The 19,780-nt window shown below is 39.2% G+C and overlaps 1 protein-coding gene across 1 annotated transcript in view; it reads left to right on the top strand.

The window, feature by feature from the left end:
• Window positions 1-19,780, top strand: part of HNMT (histamine N-methyltransferase) — a 40,273-nt gene that overhangs the window by 10,456 nt on the left and 10,037 nt on the right. The window contains exons 3-4 of the mRNA XM_020912270.2: window positions 14,890-14,997; window positions 16,430-16,560. Of these exons, the coding sequence (XP_020767929.1) occupies window positions 14,890-14,997; window positions 16,430-16,560 (239 nt within the window). The remainder of the gene's footprint in view (window positions 1-14,889; window positions 14,998-16,429; window positions 16,561-19,780) is intronic.

The raw sequence follows: 19,780 nt of genomic DNA, 5'->3' as shown, positions 1-19,780 counted from the left end.
TTAAATAGTGATTTCTTGAGTCTCTTAAGTGTAATTGTTCTAATCCTACATGAATGAGTTCAGTTGTGGCAACACAACACATCTTAACACAAAGATAACCAAGAGCCCTCTAATAGAATAGAATAGTTTTTTTATGTCATCTTCTGCTCATTTTTCATAAAATACACTGTGATATAATGTAATAAGGACTGACTGTCAGAGGAGTTTTACTTTATTATCATCTTTCAGCAAGAAAACAGAAACCAACAAGGACAGGTAATGAAAGATACTGTCATGAATGATCTAATACATTGTGTTTAAGCTAAAATACTCTATTATTGCTTGTGATATTTTATGTCCTAAGGATTATAAGAGTGATGAATTGCTCAAAGAGTGTCCTATTAATTCATTTAACCAAGACAGTCATTTCCAGTGTGTTTTGCATATGAATTTAAGGCAACCACAGGCAATGAGACTATCATTTGATAGTGTCACTTGTGCTTGGACAAGAAGAGAAGCCCTACAAGGAAAAGTAATTAAAAACAGTCTCTACCATGGCCAAGTTAATTGACCTTTTAATATAAAGTTAATTGAATTTCTAATGTAAATTTATCCAGATGCTTATAAGCTATCTAGAGAAAGGAACATTTGCCCCACACAGTGATTCCTTACATAAAGGTGCAAATAGGGGCTAATATAGAGAACTTTTTAAAACAGAGGGAGCAATGCTTGGTGTTCTTCTGACTGAACCTTAACATTGTATTAATAACAAGCTCTGCCTTGGGGGGAATATGGGTGCCCTTTAAGGTCACTCTTCATAAGAAACTGATCAAAAACATAAGAACTGCAAGAGAAATTCAAGCTGTAAATACTTAGCCCTCACTGCTCAAGTAAGATATGAAATCAAAAGTGATACACTTAAAATCCCTAGGTCTAAGAGCCCTTGGCGTGAAACAGCAGAAAGGTGTTTGAAGGGAAAGGACACCCCATTCAGTTAGTTTGAGTGTTTATATACCAACTGGGAGATACTTATCTAATAGTTTGTCATTGACTAAATGCAAGTACTGGGTGCACAGAAGAAACACACTTTATTATACAGTGAGGAACTTTCTGCCCTTGCCTTAGAGAAATGGTCTCCCTGCATGTTTCACGATTACAGTGTTCCTGAGACTTTGCATTACCCTGTGGCTTATGTCGGAGAAGGCAATGGCAACCCACTCCAGTCCTCTTGCTTGGAAAATCCCATGGACGGAGGAGCCTGATGGGCTGCAGTCCATGGTGTCGCGAAGAGTCAGATACGACTGAACGACTTCACTTTCACGCACTGGAGAAGGAAATGGCAACCCATTCCAGTGTTCTTCCTTGGAGAATCCCAGGGACAGTGGAGCCTGGTGGGCTGCCATCTATGGGGTCACACAGGGTTGGACACGACTGACGTGACTTAGCAGCAACAGCAGTGACTTATGTATCCTTAAATATCCACTGCTGGACTCCATTCCCCAGCAGATAAGGTCACTGGCCCTGTCTTATACCTTGTGTCTGTTCCCGTAATGCATCTTACAGGGTTCTGCTCCAATCTTAGCTTATGAGCCTCTCTGGTTTCACTTCTTAGATGTTTTCTTCTTGGGTGCCCAGCTACCTCTAGATCATATTCTGCATATATTTAATGCAAATATTCTCTCTGCATTCATAATGGTGCTACCACTTCTTACCATCACAATGAAAAAAAAATCTACCAAAAGAAACACACTAAAAACTTCCCTAAATCAGATCCTGCATTTATATCACTTAATGTTCATGCTCTTTGGGGACCTATTTGATTTTCTTCTCAGAACCATGAGTAGGGGTGCTATGCACCCTTTCTGTCTTCTGTCTCTTCTATTTGTTGTTGTGTTGCTGAGTTGCTTCAGTTGTGTCTTATTCTTTGTGACCCTATGGACTGTAGCCCACCAGGCTCCTCTGTCCGTAGGATTCTCCAGGCAAGAATACTGGATTGGGTTGCCATGCCCTTCTGCAGGGTATCTTCCTGACCCAGGGATTAAACTCACATCTCTTACATCTTCTGCATTAGCAAGCAGGTTCTTCACCAATAACTCTACTGGTATTTGGGTTGAGAGGGATTTCATAGTCTGAGGGAGAATGTAAGGATTTTGAAAAAAGGTATTTGGCAATTCAGTTCAGAAACCAACCAATTATTAAGGCTCTGTGCAGTTCAAAAGAAAGGAAATTGATGGAAAATTTTCCGATGTTGCCCGTAACTGATTTACCACATCAATAAAATACAATTGATAAGCTGCATTATTATTCATAGATTACATGTTTAATGTTAGGAGAATGTTTGAAATATATACTATGGGTATTCAAAAAAAGAAAGAGAGGAAACCAGGAGAAAAAAAAATCACATACAGAAATACAGACCATGTAGTTTTTACAGAGGCCAAATGGTGGGGGTGCTGGTTTAGTCGCTAAGTCGTGCCCAACTTTGCCAACCCCATGGACTGTAGCCTGCCAGGCTCCTCTGTCCATGGAATTCTCCAGGCAAGAATACTGGAGTGGGTTGCCATTTTTTGCTCCAGGGGATCTTCCCAACCCAGGAATAGAACTTGGGTCTCCCGCATTGCAGGCATATTCTTACTAATTGAGCTATGAGGGAAACCCAGAGGCAAAATAGGGAAGTGTAAAGTTGTATATGTGCGTGAGTTTGTATGCTTTAATGAAATAATGTGAGCAATGGGAATGCTTTATTTGAGGTATCAGAGCATTTGTATCATGCTGATTTCAACAACTGTTTTTAGATATTGAGAGCAACCACATTGTATTCTAAACCTTACAGAATATGCTTTTTGATCCATTGTCAACATTGATGCTTCCTAAAATTAAACTACCCAATGGAGCTTCTTTATTATTCAACTTTTAATGAGTACTGTCTTTATGTTTGATGGTACACAGAGAAAAAGGAACCCATATTCTTTTTGGTAAGGGAGAGTGCTATTAATTTGCAGTGCACACACTTATGCCTGGAAAAATGTTCCAGAAAGCAGTAATGGGCAATGTGTTCTCCTTGCTCTGGGCTCTGCTAAAAGGAGAATCATTTTATCTGTTGCATTGTTCAATTCTTATGTTCAAATGCCAGAAAATTTTATAAGGTTTAAACAGGACTATAACTTAAAAAATCTCATGTATCCAACTTTCTACTTCTTTTTATCAACCTATTATGTACCAAATGGAGAACGAAATGGCAACCCACTCCAGTATGCTTGCCTGGAGAATCCCATGGACAGAAGAACCTGGTGGGCTACAGTCCATGGGGTCGCAAAGAGTCAGGACATGACTGAGCGACTTAACTAACTAACTAACTATGTACCAAATCAGCTGTCATACCTTATATAATAGTGTATATATTTATACAAAATTGTTCAATCCACTGAAGCAACTCACATATAAATACAGGTGGTATGGACCCTCTTATATAATTTTTCTGATAATAATTATGCTGACATGTTTAGAGGGGTTAGGTGGTTTTCTTGTTCTATGACATAATAAACATCAACATTAAGACAGAGATTAAAATATAGAAGAGAATTTAGAGATCATCAAACCCTCATTCTACAGACTAAAAACCTGAGAACAATCAAGAAAGAATAAAACCTAGGTCTCTTAACTAAAAAACAACAGTCCGACAAACTATACTAAACAGATATAAAAGTTAATTATTGACTTGGCAAAAGAGAGATTGAGTATTTAGTAAGGACCAGCTTTTTGGAAATCTAATTTTATCAGAGTTTTAATCTTGTTTTTTTTTTTTGTAAATGACATGTTAAGGTGACCCTGAAGTTTAATTTTCTAAGCTAGGTGGATAGAAGTAGAAATGAATGTAATTAAGGCAAGAACTGGAAAAGTTGGTATATCCAGTTTAGAAGCAGAAGCTGGTAGGAAGTGAAGGTTATTGTTTCCAGTGGCCTCAGGAAAGCTGACAGTGTACATCAGCAACTAAGGAATGATTGAGCAAATACAGTGAAATGGAGGATTTTTTTGCCTGAAAAAAAAAAAAGAAGAAGAATTTGAATACATTTGTTTTTAAGCAAACCACAGAATATTTGGCCCTAAAGAGCCAGTGGTTGAAAGAGAAAGTTTTTTGATGTTGTTCAGTATTAGAGTTTATAAATGATCAAGATAGGTGCTTTCACTTCTGAAAGCATGTATCTTTGGATACAAAGAGCTACCTGTCATGTTAGGAGTATTAGCTTAGGCTGGAGAAATACTTTTCACATATGCTATTCAAGGGACTCAGGCATTGACATCTTGGGTATTTGGGCTATTAAAGGCGCTTTCAGTCCAGTAAACTTATGATCTTATGAGTAGCCGTCTAGAAAGAGTGGGGTGGCACCACTTTTGTTTATACTAAAGAAGTGAAATTCAAATAGAACTTCTAGACATGCAGATTATTTTTAGTCTGGATTTGAACAGCTTTATAACTTGACCTGAGTAAGAACTGTTTCACTTATGTACAGCAATTCCTTCACAACCAGAAGGATATGGACCTGGGCTCTAGTTAATCACTAACCTGTAGGATTTAGGGCTGTCTACTTCAGATAATTTGGGACCTCAGATGTAAAGTATTCTTAAAAGTATTCATAACTATGCCATTTTAAAATAAACTATCCTCCACATGTAAATTTACCAAAATACTTTATCTCATTGTATTGTATTTAAAACTTTGAATGAAGTATTGTTAAATACAGGTATGCTACAGAATTGAGAGGCATGAGCATAATACTACAATATTGGCACCACTGTCATTAAAACCAAAGTAAACAAGATTGTTTTGGCTAATTCAATAAGACCTGAAGCAGGAAAACAGGAATTAATGAGCAGAGTAAAGACAAAAGTATCATTATCTGCAGATTAAATGACTGTATACTTAGAAAAGCAAATAAACTCAGTTGTACAGCCTTACAATTAATAAGAATGCACAATAAGAATGTAGTAATGGCCTGATACAGGTAAAACAGGAAGAAAGCAATATGGTAGATCTGCATTTCTTTCTGCCAGCATTTGAATGTTCATTTACAGGTTGGCTATTTACAATGTACTTAGAAAGTTCATGGCATGTGGCTCTCGGTAATTTTGCTGAGGGACAGATTTGTATCTTCCCTGTTCTCATGCCAGTTTAGGACTCATTCTCTTAGTGGGTAAATGTGCTTCTACTTGACATACATTATTGAATAAAACTTTGTGATTTAATATACACAGTCATATAACCCTGGTATAGGTTGTCAATTTCCATCCTCATTTCCATCCTGATCATATATGCCACAAGGAGGTTGGGGTGGGGGAGCGGTCCTAGACATTGGGGGTCAAAACCCAGGGTCTTTGGAGGCTTTGTCTCTATTAACAACAGTAAACTGATAGAAATGGGAGAAAATATTGGATTAGTAAACTGCTGCCGCTAAGTCACTTCAGTCGTGTCCAACTCTGTGTGACCCCATGGACTGTAGCCTACCAGGCTCCTCTGTACATGGGATTTTCCAGGCAAGAGTACTGGAGTGGGGTGCCATTGCCTTCTCCAATTAGTAAGCTACTAACTACAACATATAAGAAACCTATTTTGAAGAAAATTTTTACTGACAACAAGTTGACAAGATTTAAACAGCAAATATGCCATAATGAGGTTACTAGTGGCATGAAAGCTTTCATGTACAAAAGCTAAGAGTAGGAAATGAGATGAAATTTTCCTGAAAGTAGCATGGCATTATGTATCAAGAACAGTAGAACAGTTCTAATATTCATCTAATGCACAAGGAGCTTGTGACGCTAGTTGTCACAATACTGACATACTTTGTAAACAGCCAATCCCTGTGGTCCCAACAAGGCCCCTGCTGCTCTTCAGTCCCTCCTTGGAGAGTCTGTACATCCTCCCCATTCTATGTATCTCAGCCCCTGACCTCTAAGGTACCCAGCAATTGGACTGGTCTTGCCTACCCAGGGGTCTTCTGAGAATCTGCTATAGTTCTTCAGCCTGTATCCTTTGAAAGAGCTGGCGTCTGAGACCTGGTGTTCGGGGTTTTGTTTTAATATCACCAAAGATCAAGTTTCTCATTTTAACCATTAATTCTGGTTCTTGGTATGAATATGTGGAGAGATTTTTGCACAATAATTCATGATTCATTGTCAGATGCCTCATAATAGCAAAAAATTTAAAACAAAGTGTAACTAACTATATACCTTTTAAACATCACAATATTGTAAGTATAGAGCAGCGAATATTTTTGTATTTAAAAAGTGTAAATTGAAAAGTAAGGCAAAATTTAGTCTATTTTTGAGTTGTTTGTTGAATATCACTACACCTCAATGTTCAGAACCCTTTGGGACACTTTCTTTAAGCCTGTGTCTCAGAGAACATTTTGGTAGTAAGACTTTACTTCCGCAGTTGCAAAGCATTCAGGCGGTATTCTTCCTGGACCAACAGCCAGAAGACACGAAAGCAAATGGCAATGCCCTTTTGTGCTCAGAAGTTATATTTATAATCCCCTTCCTGAGACTCTCCAGCTATTTTAATATTCTACTCTCATCTTTCCATACCAACAGAACTGCCTCCATACTGAGGCTCCCAGTGTAGAGGTGGGTGGAGAAAAGTAAGAAAGAAAGAGAGAGAGAGAGAGAGAGAATGGGGAAGGGAGAGTTGGGGGGGGGGGGTGGGGCACAAGAGAGAGAGACAGAAAGGGAGAGGAAAAAGAAAAAGACAAGAAAAGGGGTCTCATCAATAATCTTTTATTTTTTGCACTGCAGCTGAAAATCAAGTCAGATTTTGCTCTGCTTGCAAACTCATTGCTGAAATTATTTTTCATCACTAAGCAGAGAGTTATCTGGGCAATTTTTCTCTCCAGAGACAATTTGTGTGTGTGTGTGTGTGTGTGTGTGTGTGTGTGTGCCTGATATTCTGGTAGAGGGAAAAAGGAAGATTATAATCTTAATGCAACATGTAATAGAATAAATTTTTTCCTGCTGATAATCTAAAGAACTCATATATATTTTGATGTGAGAAATGAAGCTAGACTAGATGGAAATCAAATGGCTGGAGATACCATGACTAGCCTTTAATCCTCCATTTTCTTGACCTGGAGGATGTTTTTATTTGGGGCATGGCCTCAGGGTTCTCCAGCTGGGCTTTGTGCTTCGTTTAATGTAGCTCAGTCAGAAAGACAAGCCATAACGAATACATGATGAGTGCTCTTTCAAACTGTCTTTTTATTATGGAGCTGTCCATTTATAAAGGCACGTCTTCATTTCCTTCTTTCCCAGCCTCCTTCAGACTTCTCTTAAATGTCACCTTTCCCAGGAAGCTTACTTGACCACCCAACTGAAAATCACGAACCCTCCCATCATGGCTTCCCCTTGCTCTTTTTTCCCTTGGTTTTAGGACTTACCGCCATCCGTAAAGGTTGAATGTTTTGGTCTATTTTATTCATTGCTGTATCTCCAGTGATTAGAACCTAGCATTTGTTAGGTGCTTAAAAGTATTTGTTGAATTAATGTATGGTAGCTTCAAACTTATTGAATTATTACTATATATCATGAACTGTGGTAAATTATATCCATATAATGCCTTTAACATTTACAATGACCCTGCAGCATAGACCATATTATTCCTAATTTAGAGATATGTAAAGGGCAGAGATATTAACAAATTTGCATATTTCCATTGAATACTAAATTTGAGTCCAATTTTGTCTCTTTATAGCCTCTAACTTTTCCTTTTTTTTTTTTTTCCTTTTTAATCCAATGACCTTGGAACATTCCTCTGCTATCTCATTAAATATATTCTTGAAATTCAGGAAATGAAGAAAAGTTGTCTGGACAATATGGACTCCACCCTTTCCCTATTGAAATGGGAAATCAAGTTCTGTTCATGGAACTGGAGCTGAAGAATGAATTCTAAAAACTTGCAAACATACAGGCAAAGTTTATTTTAAAGGATAAAGACACAAAACTCTAAGCACAGACACTGAGAAGGGGTGAAGCACCCCAAAAGGTGCAGATACAGTAGTTTGTATCTTTATTAGAATTGATCTGTTTGTTTTTGGTTGGTTCGGGCCAGATGCATGTAATTTCTGACCAATCAGTTTAAATGTCGCAATATCTAGTTTGTCATTTTTATGGCTTTCTTTTGGTTCCCAGTTTCTCAGTTTCCCCAGAAACTGTGTCGCCATCCCTCAACCCATTCTTAAGACTCCAGACCATCATTTCGGGATCAGATGTATGTTTAAGAGTTAGTGGTCCACCTGGAGTTTTTTTTTTTTCCTTGATAAACTGAACAGCAGTTAATGATTGTCCTGTCCTGGGTCTGAATGTATTATGACCCTCCAGACCAGGAAAGCATTCTTCTGAATGCCTAGAAACTGGGACAAAGAGTTTAGCTTTAGGTTATAGAAGTGAGATGCTTACTTGAGAAGAAAAAAAATTGAAATTAAAAAGAGGGAACTGAGGTCTCAGAGTCCTATGCTGTCTAACAATTTCTGCCTCAGTATTTTTGAACTTTTTCTTTAAGTTCCACTGTCAGAGGTTTCAATTATATATCCTTCTTCAAATAGAGGCATGATGTGTTTAAAATATGGCCCATATGAAAGCAAGATATAATCACAAAAATATCTGACTGTAAAATTAAGTGAAACACTCAACGTAGGTCAGAAAGGAGGCATGGGAAGTCATTCTAAAGTTGTGGCTGATTTGATGGACAGGAAAATACAAAGGAAAGAGATTTGCGAGAAGGCAATTTAAAAATTTTAGTTTTCATTTAACTTTCCGAATCAAAAAATCAGCATATTCTGTTTGATAGAATGTAACACAGGAGTGAACGGAAGAGGAAAAATAAATAAATAAATCCACAAACCAGGCTAATAGAAAACAATTTTTGATTCATGCCAACACATGTTAGGATTTCCTAACTTTGCTCAAGCTTCACTTATTGATAAACTGAGAAAATCAGTTACATCATCATAAAATGCCAAGACTCCAAAATCAATGATTTGCTTTGATAGACACAAAAGGAGGTGAGGGTGGGGGAGAAAGAAAAAGAAAGGAAGATTGTATTTGGGAATAAAGTTGCTTAATCACTATAATTTTCCATTTGTCACAGGAACCTTTGCAGATTTTGTTCTAAAACTAGAAACACACTGCAAGGTTTTAATAAACTGAAACAGCTGTTGGCCTAAAAGCTTAGGATATCAACAACAAGTAGTGTACAATTGTCAGAATCATCATTAAGCAATAAGAGACCATATTAGAGCAGGGATTGACCATAAAATGAACAAGTATTGCTTTATTCCCCTTTAACATGGTTTTCTGGACATGACAGTTAAGATTCCCAGAAGGCTTTGTTATACACAATAAAAGCAGCAGGCTGCTGGCTTCTGCATTCCTGTTTACCCCTGAATTTGCTGAGAATTTCTGAATTATTTCATTGAGTCACATCTAGTTACCTTCCCCCATTCTTTCAGCACGTTAATTTGGCTTGCGTGCTCTTTCTCAAAAATTAGTTTATTTATTTTTGCTGCTCTGGGTCTTCATCGTGGTACATGGGCTTTCTCTAACCGCATTGTGTGGAGGCTTCTCTCTAGTTGTGATGCATGGGCTTTTCATTGTGGTGGCTTCTCTTGTTGCGGAACTTGGGCTCCAGAGTGCATAGGTTTCAGTAGTTACAGCGTGAGGGCTCAGCTGCCCCAGGGCATGTGGCATCTTAGTTCTCAAACCAGGGATCAAGCCCATGTCCCCTGCATTGGAAGACATATTTGTAACCATTGGACCACCAGGCAAGTCCAGCTTGTTGTGTGCTCTTTAAAAGCATTTATAGGGTGCTTAATATCTAATATTGGAACACATTCACACTCTTATGGCCCCTACTCAGAAGGATTCAGTTGAGAAAGAGCAAATGATCTTCTTCCTTTTTTTTTTGCCATTGTTTGAATCTCTTACTGCTGGCTTATGGTACTTCCCTGATAGCTCAGTTGGGAAAATAATCCGCCTGCAATGCAGGAGACCCCAGTTTGATTCTTGTTGGGAAGATCTGCTGGAGAAGGGATAGGCTACCCACTCCAGTATTCTTGGGCTTCCCTTGTGACTCAGCTGGTAAAGAATCTGCCTGCAATGAGGGAGACCTGGGTTCAATCCCTGGGTTGGGAAGATCCCCTGGAGAAAGGAAAGGCTACCCACTCCAGTATTCTGGCCTGGAGAATTCCATGGACTGTATAGTATAGTCCATGAGGTCACAAAGAGACAGACACGGTGGAGTGACTTTCACTTTCACTTTCATGGTACTATAGTCTGTTAACCCTTCACATGCTTTTCAGTGATTGATGATCAAACTGGCTCAGTTGCTCAAACTAGCATTTGAGTCCTTAATACCCTTTAACAAACTCATTGGAATCAAGCCTTTGCTTGTTTTACTTAATTCTACAGCAAGATATATTTTGTGATTATATCTTGCTTTCATATGGGCCACATTTTAAACACATCATTCCTGTATTTGAAGAGGGTCATATAATCGAAACCTCTGAGAGTAGAACTTAAGGAAGAATTAAAAGCTTTCAGGTTAATTGGGCCAGCTTTGGAGAAAACTGGCACATAGATTTCTTCATTCTCCACTTCAGCTTCTTTCCCCTGCTTCCTCCCTACCCTAATCCCCACCCACTCCCATCAACAGTACCTGGTACATTCATTATACCATTAGACCACTCTTTTTTCCTATTCAGGCATCTTTTGTTCCTGATTTATCTGCCTCATCTCCTTCTTCCAGTCTGCCCAGTTTTATGACCTATGCTTTTTTTCACCTGCCATATCTAACCTTGGAAAGGTTCTGTTAATGCCATTTATGCCAAAATGTTAAAGACTAGTGTCATTTTCATGTGCTAGTCTTGCCAGCACATAAGTATTTTAGTGAAGGTCAACATCATAACTAAGAGAATAAAAGTGCAAAACTTCATTTGGAGGCATTAGTAATAGAGAAAGAAGAGAGATTTTTAAAGAGAGGGACTCAATGATAACAATAAAAATAATGAACAGCTCACATTTATTAAGTGCCAACTCTCTTTTGCAGTGTGCTTTATGTGCATTGCCTCATTTAATCCTCACACCCAATAAATTATGTACTATCATTATTGCTGTTTTTCCGATGAGGAAAATACAGTTTGGAGAGAAAGCAAATGGCTGAAGGTTGTAATATCAAGTCGGGATCACAGGTGTGGAATTCAAGTCTATCCAATTTACCACAGTCTCTCTCACATCGTCACCTACAGGCTAAAGTTTCATCAGGGCAGGTATTTATTTGCTCCTCTTATCATTTGCTAGAGCCTAGTGTAGGAGAAGGCAGTGGCACCCCACTCCAATACTCTCGCCTGGAAAATCCCATGGACGGAGGAGCCTGGTAGGCTGCAGTCCATGGGGTCGCTAAGAGCACAACTCAGCAACTTCACTCTCACTTTTCACTTTCATGCATTGGAGAAGGAAATGGCAACCCACTCTAGTGTTCTTGCCTGGAGAATCCCAGGGATGGGGGAGCCTGGTGGGCTGCCGTCTATGGGGTTGCATAGAGTCGGACACAACTGAAGTGACTTAGCAGGCAGCAGCAGTGTAGTGCCTGGCACACAGTAAAATAATCAATGAATCATTGGTACATGAGTGAATGAATAAATGTCTATTTTGCCATAACCTCCTTTCCATTTACTTCTCTGGAATCTCCTATTTCTTGGAGGCCCTGCCTTATCTACACATTATAAAACCCTGAATTGCCAGCAGTCCCACATATACTATTCTACTTCCTGTCCTCTGCCTGCAATTCCCATTTCCCCAAAAGTCCCCAGGCTAACTTCCACTTACCCTGTAACACAGGGCTCAAGAGTGGTCTGCCATGCAGCTTTCCATTTCTCTGGCCTCTTGTCTTATCCTCTCCATCACCATCTCCTTCCTTCTTCCTTCCATGGCCCAACCCAAGCCAGGGTTCTTTCCATGTCTGTGTCTTCCACGAGAACATGATGTTTTTGAGGGCACATGTCTGATACAATTTTTTATCCTTCTTTTATACCTGATACATTTTATATAATTCTGATCTAGCCTAATTTATCAATTCTACAGCATATTTTTTCACATTTTAATATCTCAGATTGGTATATATCTTCCAGCTGGTGAAATCTTACAATTATAATTGACAGGGTTGTTTTTATTTTCTGACTTAGTGATATAAAAGAAGGGTTGCTTCTATCCTATAATCAATGGCATCTTAGATTTTACTGTAATACAGTCAGTCAGTCAGTTCAGTCACTCAGTCATGTCCGACTCTTTGCGACCCCATGAACCGCAGCACACCAGGCCTCCCTGTCCATCACATCCCGGAGCCCACCCAAACCCATGTCCATTGAGCTGGTGATGCCATCTAACCATCTCATCCTCTGTTGTCCCCTTCTCCTCCTGCCTTCAATCTTTCCCAGCATCAGGGTCTTTTCAAATGAATCAGCTCTTCACATCAGGTGACCAAAGTATTGGAGTTTCAGCTTCAGCATCAGTCCTTCCAGTGAACACCCAGGACTGATCTCCCTTAGGATGGACTTGTTGGATCTCCTTGCAGTCCAACGGACTCTCAAGAGTCTTCTCCAACACCACAGTTCAAAAGCATCAATTCTTCGGTGCTCAGCTTTCTTTATGGTCCAACTCTCACATCCATACATGACTACTGGAAAAACCATAGCCTTGACTAGATGGACATTTGTTGACAAAGTAATGTCTCTGCTTTTCAATATGCTGTCTACGTTGGTCATAACTTTCCTTCCAAGGAGTAAGCGTCTTTTAACTTCATGGCTGCAGTCACCATCTGCAGTGGTTTTGGAGCCCAGAAAAATAAAGTCAGCCACTGTTTCCACTGTTTCCCCATCTACTTGCCATGAAGTGATGGGACTGGATGCCATGATCTTAGTTTTCTGAATGTTGAGCTTTAAGCCAATTTTCTCACTCTCCTCCTTTACTTTCATCAAGAGGCTTTTTAGTTCCTCTTCAGTTTCTGTCATAAGGGTGGTGTCATCTGCATATCTGAGGTTACTGATATTTCTCCCAGAAATCTTGATTCCAGCTTGTGCTTCCTCCAGCCCAGTGTTTCTCATGATGTACTCTGCAGATAAGTTAAATAAGCAGGGTGACAATATACAGCCTTGACGTACTCCTTTTCCTATTTGGAACCAGTCTGTTGTTTCATGTCCAGTTCTAACTGTTGCTTCCTGACCTGCATACAGGTTTCTCAAGAGGCAGGCCAGGTGGTCTGATATTCCCATTTCCTTCAGCATTTTCCACAGTTTATTGTGATCCACACAGTCAAAGGCTATGGCATAGTCAATAAAGTAGAAATAGATGTTCTTCTGGAATTCTCTTGCTTTTTCGATGATCGAGCAGATGTTGGCGATTTGATCCCTGGTTCCTCTGCCTTTTCTAAAACCAGCTTGAGCATCTGGAAGTTCACAGTTCATGTATTGCTGAAGCCTGGCTTAGAGAATTTTGAGCATTACTTTACTAGCATGTGAGATGAGTGCAATTGTGTAATACAATAAAAGGTATTAAATACAGTTTACCACTTCTGCTTCAATGACTATACTAGAGCCTTTGACTGTGTGGATCACAACAAACTGGAAAATTCTTAAAGAGATGGGAATACCAGACCACTTTGCCTACCTCCTGAGAAACCTGTATGCAGGTCAAGAAGCAACAGTTAGAAGTGAACATGGAACAACAGACTGATTCCAAATTGGGAAAGAGTACATTAATACTGTATATTGTCACCCTGCTTGTTTAACTGATATGCAGAGGACATCATGTGAAATGCTGGACTGGATGAAGCACAAGATGGAATCAAGATTGTGGAGAGAAATATCAATCACCTCAGATATACAGATGACAGAACCCTAATGGCAGAAAGCGAAGAGGAATTAAGGAGCCTCTTGATGAAAATGAAAGAGAGTGAAAAAGCTGGCTTAAAACTCAACATTCAAAAGACTAAGAACATGACATCTGGTCCCATCACTTCACGGCAAATAGATGGAGAAACAATGGAACAGTGACAGACTTTATTTTCTCAGGCTCCAAAAGCACTGCACATGGTGACTGCAGCCATGAAATTAAAAGATGTTTGCTCCTTGGAAGAAAAGCTATGACCAACTTAGACAGCATATTAAAAAACAGAGACATTACTTTTCCAGAAAAGGTCCATATGGTCAAAGCTTTGTTTTTTTTCCCCCAGTAGTCATGTACAGATGTGAGAGTTGGACCATAAAGAAAGCTGAGTGCCAAAGAATTGATGCTTTTGAATTGTGGTGTTGGAGAAGACTCTTGAGAGTCCCTTGGACTGCAAAGAAATACAACCAATCCATCCTACAGGAAATCAGTCCTGAATATTCATTGGAAGGACTGATGCTGAAGCTGAAATTCCAATACTTTGGCCTGACTCATTTGAAAATGCCCTGATGCTGGGAAAGATTGAAGCAGGAGGAGAAGAGGACAACAGTGGATGAGATGGTTGGATGCCATCACCGACTCAATGGATGTGAGTTTGATCAAGCTCCGGGAGATGGTGAAGGACAGGGAAGTCTGGCATGCTGCCAACCACAGGTTTGCGAAGAGTTGGACATGACTGAGTGACTGGACAACAGCAACAACAATATGAATGAATGAATGGCAATCATAACCCTCCTCAAAACACATTTTTAACCTAGCTGTTCTTCATCATAGACACTGTGTCAGGGCAACGGCTGAGTATTATTCTTTATTTATGCTGGACTTTCCTAGAGATAGTAAACTACTTGAAATTATTTTTTTCTATTCTATTCTATTCTTTTCTTTCTGCACCAAGGTGAACTGTTCTATATGCTTTTCTTCTAGGTGAAATTGATCTTCAAATTCTCTCCAAAGTGCAAGCTCAGTACCCAGGAGTTCATATCACCAATGAAGTTGTTGAACCAAGTGCTGAACAAATCACCAAGTACAAAGGTACTTGTAATCCATGATGTGTGTGTGCGCGCTCAGTTGCTTATGGTGCTGTGTATCAAATCCTTTTCTGAAAGGCTTGTCATCCCACATGCATCCCTCCAGTCACTAACAGCATGGTTACTGTGGTACATTCTTTGTAAGCTTATTGAGAGAAGAACCTAATTATTTTCTAGGCAGGCATGACTTAGATACCTCAGAATATAAATAGTGACTAGAATCCTTTTTTTTTTACTGTCTCTCCATCCATCCACTGGTCATCAACCATTATTTTTTATGTTTAGAGACAGTAATTAATTCATTCAGAGGTATTTAAACAGAAATCTACCCTAAAGGCTTATGTGTAATTGGTAACAGCAAGAATCAGCAAACTTTTCTTTGAAAAGGGCCAAATAGTAAGTATTTTAGATTTAGGCCACCTGTTCAGTCACTAAGTCATGTCCAACTCTGTGATCCCATGGACTGCAGCACACCAGCCTCCTCTGTCCTCCACTATCTCCCAGAGTTTGCTCAAATTCGTGTCCACTGAGTTGGTGATGCTATCTAACCATCTCATCCACGTGATCCCTGTCACAACTAATTAGCTCTGTCACTGAACACCAAAGTCAGCCAGAGACAATCCATACACTAATGAGTGTGGCTATGTAGCAGTAAAATTTTACTTATAAACATTAAATTTGAATTTTATATCATTTTTACCTATCATGAAGTACTATTCTTCTTTTGATTTTGTTCAACCATTTAACAGTTTAATGGCACAAAATATGAAGGACAGAAGCATGAAGTCGGGAAGGAGAGTAATGTATATTTTTAGCTTGCAGTCTATTTAAAAATAGGCAGTAAGTCAGATATGGTCCATGCCATGGTTTACTGATTTCTGAGTTATAGAATCATATCACCTGTTTTATGTCAATTCTCCATTGATAAAATTCACCAGTTGATTTTCCATTAACACTTGAGATAATGTGCCTATACACAGCTTCCCTGGTGACGCAGTGGTAAAGAATCCTCCTGCAGTGCAGGAGAGGCAGGTTCGATCCCTGGGTCAGGAAGATCCCTTGGAGAAGGTAATGGCAACCTGCTCCAGTACTCTTGCCTGGGAAACCCCATGGACAGAGGAGCCTAGTGGGCTACAGTCCACGGTGTCGCTGAAGAGTCGGATGTGACTTAGCAACTAAATAACAACAATATTGCCTATGTCTGGTCAGTGTTCTCATAATTATTTCTTATTGGCTCTTTAGTTATCTCTAATTTCATTTAATGCTAGAGGAAAAACTGGAATGAACTCTCTGGTGTTCAGGAGCTACATAAAAAAGAAAAATGTGCTTTATATCTGTTGTGTATATAATATTGATTGCATTAAAATTCTAAATGGAAATGGGTTCCAAATTTGCAATTAAAATTGATGGTGAGCCACCTTTTCTCCATATTTTAGAGCTTGTAGCCAAGACATCAAACCTTGAGAACATAAAGTTTGCTTGGCATAAGGAGACATCATCTGAATATCAAAATAGAATGATGGAGCAAAAAGAACTTCAGAGGTGGGACTTTATTCATATGATTCAGGTAAGAAATATTTATTGTTATATACTCTCAGAAAAAAAGATTCTTCAGAAATATTTCAGGGTACTTAATATTCTAACTTTTAAAAGAAAAATCAAAATCTGATTTCTGATTTTATAAGTGAACATCATCTGTCCAAACTGAGAATGGACCAACATCCCAGAGTTTTTCTGAATCCTCTTGCATTTGCCTTCTGTTCATGACCTGGCTAGTGTGTATGCGACAAAGGGGCAGGCTAGATGATTCCTTGGGTCAACAAAGTATTACTGACATCAGTCTTTCTGCCAGAATTTATTTCTGTGGCCCAGCACTAATAGTGTATTTCTTAGAGATACAATAGTGTATTTCTTCTAAAGGGAGTGCCTCTTCAGTAGATAATATTGGGACATATTTCCAGAGGTCACTGATGTATCTGAATAGCATATAGATGGGTAGACTTTGGGTGCTGGCTACCATTAGAGGATGTACATATTTTAGAAAAACCATGATGAACAAGATGCTTTCTGCTTTCTATAGTCTACAAGCACAGTCATCCCAAAGGAATAAGCTCTTTTGTAGACTTTTAAAAAATTGAAATATAACTGATTTACAATGTTGTGCCAATCTCTGCTGTATAGCAAAGTGATTCAGTTATACACCTATAGACACTCTTTGTTTTTATATTCTTTTCCATTGTGGTTTATCACAGGATATTGAATATACCTCTGTGCTATATGTTTGGACCTTGTTGATTATCAGTTCTAAATGTATTAATAATAGCCCGTATCTACGAACCCCCAAATCCCAGTCCATCCCTCTCCCTCTGCAACCACAAGTCTGGTGTCTATGTCTATGAGTCTGTTTCTCTTTTGTAGACAGGCTTATTTGTGCCATATTTTAGATTCCACATGTAAGTGATGCTATATGGTATTTGTCTTTCTGACTCACTTTCTGACTTACTTAGTATGACAATCTCTAGTCCATTCATGTTGCAATAAATGGCATTATTTCATTCTTTTTTATGGCTGAGCAGTATTCCATTGTATATTTGTACCACATCTACTTTATCCATTTGTCTGTTGATAGACATTTAGGATATTTCCATGTTTTGGCTGTTGTAAACAGTGCTACTGTGAATGTGGGGTGCAGGTATCTTTTTGAATTATAGTTTTGTCCAAGTATAGTCCCAGGAATGGGACTGTTGGATCATATGGTAATTCTATTTTCAGTTTTCTGAGGAACCTCAGTATTGTTTTCCATAGTGGTTGTATCAACAGTTAAGGGGATTCCCTTTTCTCCACACCCTCTTCATACTTGTTATTTGTAGAGTTTTTAATGATGGTCATTTTAACTAGTGTGAAATGGTAACTCATTGTAGTTTTGATTTGCATTTCTCTAATTAGTGATGCTGAGCATCTTTCATGTACCTACTGGTCATCTGTATGTCTTCTTTGGAGAAATGCCTGTTAAAATATTCTGCCCAGTTTTTGATTGGGTTGCATTTCCTGCTGTTAAGTTGTATGAACTGTTTGTATATTTTAGAGGTTAAGCCAAAAGGAACAGACTTCTAAAAATCACAGGAAGAAATGACTTTAGGGTTGGCATATCTAGGCAATTCTACATCTTTGCTTTCTTAGCAGACAAATCTTTTAACTATAAGGGAGTGCTTTCAACATTGCCCAGCAAACCTAAGATGTTTCTCTACTAGACTTACTTTTCTATCTTCTCATATAGTTGGCCCTTGCATAACACAGATTTGAATTATGTGGGTTCATTTGTATGCTAATTTTTTCTTTTTAAATTATTTTTTTCTTTTGACCACACCACAGGGCTTGTGAGAGCTTAGTTGCCCAACCAGGGATTGAACCCATGCTCCCTATAATGGAAGCATCAAGTCCAAACCACTGGACCTCCAGGGAATTCTCTGGATTTTTTCAGCAGTAAATGCTGCATGACTGGATATGGAACTCCAAAAACAGAGAAAATGCATATGTTATATGTGAATTTTTGACTACACAGAAAGTTGGTACCCTAATCCCTGCCTGTTCAAGGCTCAACTGTGTAACTATTTCATACTTTCTTCTTTCTCCTTACAACTCCTGTAATCCCTTCTTTGCCACTGGTTTCCAATTGATGACCTCCCTTCCTACTCTATAGTGAAATGAGAAATGATCAGGTAGAAAATCATCTTTTACTCACCACCTTTATAGAGATGCACCTGTATCCACCATTTCTTGCTTCTTATTACAAAAGCTTCCCAGGAATCCTCTGGTACTGTTGGTGGGAATGTAAACTGATATAGCCACTATGGAGAACAGTACGGAGGTTCCTCAAAAAATCTAAAAATAGAACTATCATGCGTGCTTAGTCGCCCAGTCACGTCCGACTCTTTGTGACCCCATAGACTGTAGCCAGCCAGGCTCCTCTATCCATGGGGAGAATACTCTATGTCTTCTCCCCATGTGGGTTGAGAATACTCAACCCACTCCAGTGTTCTCCAGGCAAGAATACTGGAGTAGGCTGCCATGCCCTCATCCAGGGGATCTTCCCAACCCAGGGATTGAACTCAGGTCCCCCACATTACGGGTGGATTCTTTACCATCTGAGCCACCAGGGAAGCCGAGAATGCTGGAACGGGTAGCCTATCCCTTCTCCAGGGGATCTTCCCAACCCCAGAATCGAACTGGGATTTCCTGCATTGCACGTGAATTCTTTACCAACTGAGCTACCAGGGAAGCCCAGAACTACCATATGACTCAGCAATTGCACTACGGGGCATATACCCAGAGAAAACTTTAATTCAAAAAGATACATGCACCCCAGTGTTCATAGCAACGTTATAGAGACAGAGGTGTAGAGAACAAATATACGGATCCCAAGGGAGAAAGGGGTGGGTGGGATGAATTGGGAGATTGGCATTGACACATATACACTACTGATGCTATGGATAAAAGCTAACTAATGCAAACCTACTGTACAGCAAAGGGAACTCTACTTAAGGCGGTCTGAAAGGGAGGGCATATATGTATATGTACATCTGATTGATTCTGCTTACAGTAGAAGCGAACACAACACTGTAAATCAACTATACTCCTCCCAAAATTAATTTTAAAACCAACAAAAGCCTCCCTTTATCAAAAGCCAATCCCTTCACGTATGCTCTGAATCCCACTCCTCACTTGTTATAAAATGTTGCGGCTTCAGAGATTGTTCTCCAGTTTCTCTCAAAACCTCCACATTTGTT

The sequence above is a fragment of the Odocoileus virginianus genome, chromosome 13 (assembly GCF_023699985.2).
Source record: "Odocoileus virginianus isolate 20LAN1187 ecotype Illinois chromosome 13, Ovbor_1.2, whole genome shotgun sequence".
Taxonomy (NCBI): Eukaryota; Metazoa; Chordata; class Mammalia; order Artiodactyla; family Cervidae; genus Odocoileus; species Odocoileus virginianus.
This window is presented reverse-complemented; position numbering and strand designations above follow the sequence as displayed.